The sequence below is a fragment of the Salvelinus alpinus genome, chromosome 2 (genome assembly GCF_045679555.1).
Source record: "Salvelinus alpinus chromosome 2, SLU_Salpinus.1, whole genome shotgun sequence".
Classification (NCBI taxonomy): Eukaryota; Metazoa; Chordata; class Actinopteri; order Salmoniformes; family Salmonidae; genus Salvelinus; species Salvelinus alpinus.
The window spans coordinates 93,823,757-93,831,256 of NC_092087.1; the positions used below are offsets into that span (position 1 = coordinate 93,823,757).

General features: G+C 44.4%; 2 protein-coding genes across 5 annotated transcripts in view; both read left to right on the forward strand.

The window, feature by feature from the left end:
- The window catches only part of mycbpap (mycbp associated protein), a 49,146-nt gene extending 44,815 nt beyond the window's left edge, over window positions 1-4,331 (forward strand). For both annotated transcript variants that reach the window (XM_071390010.1, XM_071390011.1), the window contains exons 18-19: window positions 2,127-2,327; window positions 4,098-4,331. In XM_071390010.1, the coding sequence (XP_071246111.1) occupies window positions 2,127-2,327; window positions 4,098-4,172 (276 nt within the window). In that variant the 3' untranslated portion in view covers window positions 4,173-4,331. The remainder of the gene's footprint in view (window positions 1-2,126; window positions 2,328-4,097) is intronic.
- An 84-nt stretch (window positions 4,332-4,415) lies between these two features.
- epn3b (epsin 3b) overlaps window positions 4,416-7,500 on the forward strand; it is a 27,196-nt gene continuing 24,111 nt past the window's right edge. The window contains exon 1 of one of the 3 annotated variants that reach the window (XM_071390013.1): window positions 4,416-4,884. The gene's annotated coding sequence lies outside the window, so the exon portion shown is untranslated. The remainder of the gene's footprint in view (window positions 4,885-7,500) is intronic. The other 2 variants (XM_071390012.1, XM_071390014.1) reach the window with 2 other exon arrangements.

Here is a 7,500-nt window from a genome sequence, read left to right on the forward strand (position 1 = left end):
AAACAATATTTCAGATTTATGAAATGTTTTATAACGAAAACAAAATGTAGCGCTAAATTAGCATAGCTATACCAGGCAGATTCGGCTAGGCGCCCACGGCCAGTTCACATGCACAACAGATATGATATAACATCGTAAATTGGGTCTTACTATGGCTGATCTTTCATCAGAATGTTGATCAAAGTGTCCTTTGTCAAGATGAGTCGTTGGTTCCGTTCAGAATTGTTCCTTGCCCACTCCATTTAGCACAGGTACCGGTCGAGTGGCACGGATTTCTCAAACGTAAATACAATCCGACAACGGAACACCGCAAAACTCCCGGAAAAATTCAAATAATCTGATTAAACTATATTGAAAAAACATACATTACGATGATATGGTCACATGTATCAAACAAAATTCGACACGGAGATAGTTTTCATACATAACGCCAGCAAAACAGTACACAATCGCAGCTCAAATTCGAGCGATTCAGTAAACCGGAAGTTGTCGGTCACGCCAAAGAAATGGGTCCTATTTCACGTCAGTCCCAGATAGACAAAGAATTTCTCCTCTGACGTCCTCTTGACAACCAGAGGAAGGCGAATGAAGTGTGTTTCTGGTCATAGGGGGCACGACCATATATAGGCAGAGCTTTGAAGCCAGCATAACACATCTTGATTTTATGTTCTTGGTCATGGAAAGTGCTGTGAAATGACTTCTGTATCACTCAGAGACAAAATTGAAACGGTTTTAGAAACTAGGGATTGTTTTCTTTCCAATGGTATTAATTATATGCATATAGTAAGAGCAATAATTGAATAAGAGGCAGTTTAATCTGTAGAGCAAATTATGCTAATGCGAAAATAGCACCCCCTGTATTCTCAAGAGGTTTTAAAACATTCCTATCTGAAGAAATATTATTCCAATATTCACTTTTTTGGGACGTTATAGTTTTGGCGGAAAAAGTATTCTGTAGACAAAAGGGACATTTCTTTACCAATACTGAAGAGAAAGAGGGAGATTCCCCTCCTGCCTAATTTACAGTGTTGAGGTGTCCCCCCCCCTCCTCTTCTGCGGGTGATGAGAGGGGTCTGGTCAACGTCGGCCATTTGCCAAGCTGATCTGAGGCCTTGGAACCTCAACCAGGAGAGTCATGATAGTGGCCAAACGATAGCCACTCCTCAGTAAAAGGCACATGACAGCCCGCTTGGAGTTTGCCAAAAGACACCTAAAGACTCTCAGACCATGAGAAACATGATTCTCTGGTCTGATGAAACCAAGATTGAACTCTTTGGCCTGAATGCCAAGCATCAAGTCTGGAGGAAACATGGCACCATCCCTACGGTGAAGCATGATGGTGGCAGCATCATGCTGTGGGGATGTTTTTCAGCGGCAGGGACTGGGAGACTAGTCAGGATTGAGGGAAAGATTAACGGAGCAAAGTACAGAGAGATCCTTGATGAAAACCTGCTCCAGAGCACTCAGGACCTCAGACTGGGGCGAAGGTTCACCTTCCAACAGGACAACAACCCTAAGCACACAGCCAAGATAACGCAGGAGTGGCTTTGGGACAAGTCTCTGAATGTCCTTGAGTGGCCCAGCCAGAGACCAGACTTGAACCCGATCGAACATCTCTGGACCTGAAAACCGCTATGCAGCAACGCTCCCCATCCAACCTGACAGAGCTTGAGAGGATCTGCAGAGAAAAATGGGAGTAACTCCCCAAATACAGTTGTGCCAAGTTTGTAGCGTCATACCCAAGAAGACTCAAGGCTGTAATCGCTGCCAAAGGTGCTAAAACAAAGTACTGATTTTAAAGGGTCTGAATACTTATACAAATGTGATATTTCAGTTTTTTATTTGTAATACATTTGCAAAAATGGGTCATTATGGGGTATTGTGTGTAGATTGATTAGGGGGGAAAAATATTCAATCAATTTTAGAATAAGGCTGTAACGTAACAAAATGTGGAAAAAGTCAAGGGGTCTGAATACTTTCCGAATGCACTGTAAATGGAATGGTATCAAATAGATCAGACACATGGTTTCCATGGTTTCCTAGTGTTTGATGCCATTCCATTTGCTCCGTTCCGGCCGTTATTAAGAGCCGTCCTCCCCTCAGCAGCCTCCTGTGCTCTCTTCCAGGAGCGTCCGGGCAGTAAGAAGAAGGGTCGTGAGGAGGTGGTGGTAGGGGGCAAGCGTCCTGGAGGTAAACCTGGTAAAGAACCAGGCAGAGAGCCCTCCTCCACCACAACCAGCCCTGAGAGTGACTACCAGGACCACCACACTGACTCTACTGTAGAGCCTGAACTACAGGACAAATACAGGAGACAGCTGCACCAACAGGCTAGTACACTATACTATACTATACTACCAGGACCACTAACCGGTCTCTACTGTAGATCCTGCTATACTATACTATACTATACTACCAGGACCACTAACCTGTCTCTACTGTAGATCCTGCTATACTATACTATACTACCAGGACCACTAACCTGTCTCTACTGTAGATCCTATACTATACTATACTACCAGGACCACTAACCTGTCTCTACTGTAGATCCTACTATACTATACTACCAGGACCACTAACCTGTCTCTACTGTAGATCCTACTATACTATACTACCAGGACCACTAACCTGTCTCTACTGTAGATCCTGCTATACTATACTATACTATACTATACTATACTATACTATACTATACTACCAGGACCACTAACCGGTCTCTACTGTAGATCCTGCTATACTATACTATACTATACTACCAGGACCACTAAACGGTCTCTACTGTAGATCCTGCTATACTATACTATACTATACTACCAGGACCACTAACCTGTCTCTACTGTAGATCCTACTATACTATACTACCAGGACCACTAACCTGTCTCTACTGTAGATCCTACTATACTATACTACCAGGACCACTAACCTGTCTCTACTGTAGATCCTGCTATACTATACTATACTATACTATACTATACTATACTATACTACCAGGACCACTAACCGGTCTCTACTGTAGATCCTGCTATACTATACTATACTATACTACCAGGACCACTAACCGGTCTCTACTGTAGATCCTGCTATACTATACTATACTATACTACCAGGACCACTAACCGGTCTCTACTGTAGATCCTGCTATACTATACTATACTACCAGGACCACTAAACGGTCTCTACTGTAGATCCTGCTATACTATACTATACTATACTACCAGGACCACTAACCGGTCTCTACTGTAGATCCTGCTATACTATACTATACTATACTACCAGGACCACTAACCTGTCTCTACTGTAGATCCTGCTATACTATACTATACTACCAGGACCACTAACCTGTCTCTACTGTAGATCCTACTATACTATACTACCAGGACCACTAACCTGTCTCTACTGTAGATCCTGCTATATTATAGACACTACTAGTGTAATATTATTACTTTTGTAATAACCATAATCCTTTATCCGAAATCGCATACTAACACCGCTGTTATCTTCCCCCTCTCTCTCCCTTTCTCTCTCCCTTCTCTCTCTCTCTCTCTTCCTTTCTCTCTCCCTTCCTTCCTTCCTCTCTCTCTCTCTTCCTTTCTCTCTATCTCTCTCTCTCCCCCCTCTCTCTCTCTTCCTTCCTTCCTCTCTCTCTCCCTTTCTCTCTCCCTTCCTTCCTCTCTCTCTCTCTCTTCCTTTCTCTCTCTCTCTTCCTTTCTCTCTATCTCTCTCTGTCGCTCTCTCTCTCTCCCCCCTCTCTCTCTCTTCCTTCCTTCCTTTCTCTCTCCCTTCCTTCCTTCCTCTCTCTCTCTCTCTCTCTTCCTTTCTCTCTCTCTCTTCCTTTCTCTCTATCTCTCTCTCTCCCCCCTCTCTCTCCCTTCCTTCCTTCCTCTCTCTCTTCCTTTCTCTCTCTCTTCCTTCCTTCCTTCCTTCCTTCCTCTCTCTCTCTCTCTCTCTTCCTTTCTCTCTCTCTCTTCCTTTCTCTCTATCTCGCTCTCGCACTCTCTATCTCTTCCTTTATCTCTCTCTCTCTCTCTGTCGCTCTCTCTCTCCCCCCTCTCTCTCTCTCTTTCTGTGTCTCTCTTTCTCTGTCTGTCTTTCTCTTCCAGGTGTATATTCTAATGGAAGGCTTAGTGGACTCTCTGTGTGTGCTGTTGGATGAGTCTGCAGAGGGACAGGCCTGAGCTGACACACACACACACACACACACACACACAGCTCTCTGATCACACTTTAATAAATTCCACTCTTCCCCAACACACACATTTGTACCGAGAATCCATCACAGGTGCAGAGGTTTATTTCCTCACTATGACATCAATAAACTTGCTTTGTGAACTTACTGTCTTTGTTTACTTACTATGACTGTGAGATGTGGTTGTCATACCTAACTACCTCACTCACACACTGATTCTGCATCGGAGGAGCGTGGGTTAAACGCTGACTGCATTCTACCCACTACCCAGTATCCACCCCCATCCCGCCCCCTCGCTCTCCCTCTCTCTCAGCTGTGTGTACGAGTACCTGCCATGCGTGCGTGCGTGTGTGAGTGGGCGCGTGAGTGTGCCATGCCGTTGGTTGTCCAATGCGGATTTCACGGTTGCTGCCCGCCTCGTGTCTCGCGAACTTCACCTGAAAAGGAACAGACTACACGTCCTTTCGGAATTCCACTGCCGTTCCACGCACGGGGCTGAAGCACGGCATTCTGCTTGTCTGTCCTATTCGGGAATAGCCTACCGATAGCTCCCTTACTCGCTGCATCTCTGTGCTACGGTTCAGTGCTGCTGATACCGGTGGTCTAGTACTGCTGGGGGAATACCGACACTGCAGAGAGAGGGAAGGAGCGGAGAGGAGGATGGTGCCTGGTTTAGGAGGAGGGAGGTGATCATGGCAGAGGTAAGCGGAACGGACAGAATGCGGAAAAACTAAACACATAGGACACCTGGGTTTTTAGGCTACCGCGACATAAAAACTAATACAAATTACTGGGGTTTTTAAACAGCCAAAGCTTTTTATTACTGAAACTTGGATGATTTCGATAGACTATTAGTTCGTTTGACACTATTCGGCAGTTTATTTGTGCAACAAAAGCGGTGTGTTGTATAGGTCGTGTAGGCAATGTGAGGGTGTATGTTGTGGTTAGTTAGTGTAGCCATGTTTTCTTGACAGCTCAGATTGGACGATGAGCACATCGCGTTGCATAAGAATATTTGCATGAGTGCTTTGGTAGTTTAGTAGTCAGTTCTTCCTCTAGCCTTTTGGGGGTCCTACGCCAGGTTTGGTAGTTTAGTAGTCAGTTCTTCCTCTAGCCTTTTGGGGGTCCTACGCGAGGTTTGGTAGTTTAGTAGGCAGTGCTTCCTCTAGCCTTTTGGGGGTCCTACGCGAGGTTTGGTAGTTTAGTAGGCAGTGCTTCCTCTAGCCTTTTGGGGGTCCTACGCGAGGTTTGGTAGTTTAGTAGTCAGTTCTTCCTCTAGCCTTTTGGGGGCCCTACGCGAGGTTTGGTAGTTTAGTAGTCAGTTCTTCCTCTAGCCTTTTGGGGGCTCTACGCGAGGTTTGGTAGTTTAGTAGTCAGTTCTTCCTCTAGCCTTTTGGGGGCCCTACGTGAGGTTTGGTCAGGGGGCACCTCCCCTCCTCGCAGGCAGAACGTTTTAGTGATATGTGTGGGAGTGACTAATAACGTCAATGGGGGCCCCCAGGAGGTCAGGGCCCCTGAGCACCTGCCCTGTGTCCCGGTCGGTAATTTGGTGATGATTAGGCCTATTACAAGGGTTAGATAGCTGGGTAGACTACCTTACATAGCAATCAAAAAAATGTTAGCTAACATTGGCTAATTGAGTGACTGACAGGGACTGACAACCAGTGGTGTAAAGTACTAAAGTCAAAATACTTTAAAGTGTTTTAAGTCGTTTTTTGGGGGTATTATTTATATTTTTGAGAACTTTTACCTCACTACCTTCCTAAAGAAAATATTGTACTGTATCACAACCGGCCGTGATTGGGAGTCCCATAGGGCGGTGCACAATTGGCCCAGCGTAGTCCATATTTGGCTGGGGTAGGCCGTCATTATAAATAAGAATTTGTTCTTAACTGACTTGCCTAGTTCAATAAAGGTTAAATAAATAAAAAATCGGATGGCGTATCGCTGTAGAATGCTTTGGTAGCCATGATGGTTTAGTGTGCCTTGAATTTCTTTGCAGCAATTCGACCATGAAGGCCTGATTTACGCAGTCTCCTCAGAACAGTTGATGTTGAGATGTGTCTGTTACTTAAAGTCTGAAGCATTTATTTGGGCTGTCATTTCTTTCTGCTTATTTGAGCTGTTCTTGCCATAATATGTACTTGGTATTTTACCAAATAGGGCTATCTTCTGTATACCACCCCTACCTTGTCACAACACAATTATCATCAAACGCATTAAGAAGGAAAGAAATTCCACAAATTTACTTTTAACAAGGCACACCTGTTAATTGAAATGCATTCCAGGTGACTACCTGGAAGCTGGTTGAGAGAATGCCAAGAGTGTGCAAATCTGTCATCAAGGCAAAAAAGGGTTGCTACTTTGAAGAATCAAAAATATATTTTGATTTGTTTAAAATGTTTTTGGTTACGACATGATTTCATGTGTTATTTCATAGTTTTGATGTCTTCACTATTATTCTACAATGTAGACAATAGTAAACATAAAAAAAACCTTGAATGAGTAGGTGTCTCCAAACTTTTGACATGTACTGTATCTTTAATGCAATAGTCGGGGGAGGGGCCCTAGTAACCTATAGCGGGCTGCTGCATGGATAGGAGGTGTGTGTGTGTGACACTGCTGGGAATAGTCACGCCTTGCATCTCCACCTGTCAAAGGCAGCTGCTCCTCTACTTCCCATGCACAGCAGACCGTAAACAGGGGGACGTGTGATAGACAAATGACATACCTGATTTGTTTGATATTAATTAGTAAACAATTATTTACTGAACAAACAGTAAGATATTTCTGTCCTGCTGATGCTGTGTTTTATGGTCTCCACTCTAGTTCCCTGCAGCTAATCATCTGGGCGTATGGTCACTAGAGATGGCTTGAGCTGACAAATGAGTTAACGACTGCATTACATAGACAAGATGTGGTGGGTGTATGGTCACTAGAGATGGCTTGAGCTGACAAACGAGTTAACGACTGCATTACATAGACAAGATGTGGTGGGTGTATGGTCACTAGAGATGGCTTGAGCTGACAAACGAGTTAACGACTGCATTACATAGACAAGATGTGGTGGGTGTAACCGAGACAGAGATAGCCAGGAGAGGTTTAGAACAATTCCTCGTTGTCTCTAAATCATCCTTCCATCTGGGAAACTAAGCCAGGGTGGGTTAAGACAACAACCCACGTGCAGATAACGACAGGATGAACCCAGAGTGGCCTATGATGCTCCTTGGTCTGCATGAGGGGGGCTGAACCAACCATGACTGAGCATTGTTAGTGTCCACTATATATAGTACTCTGCATTTATGTTAAGGTTAGGT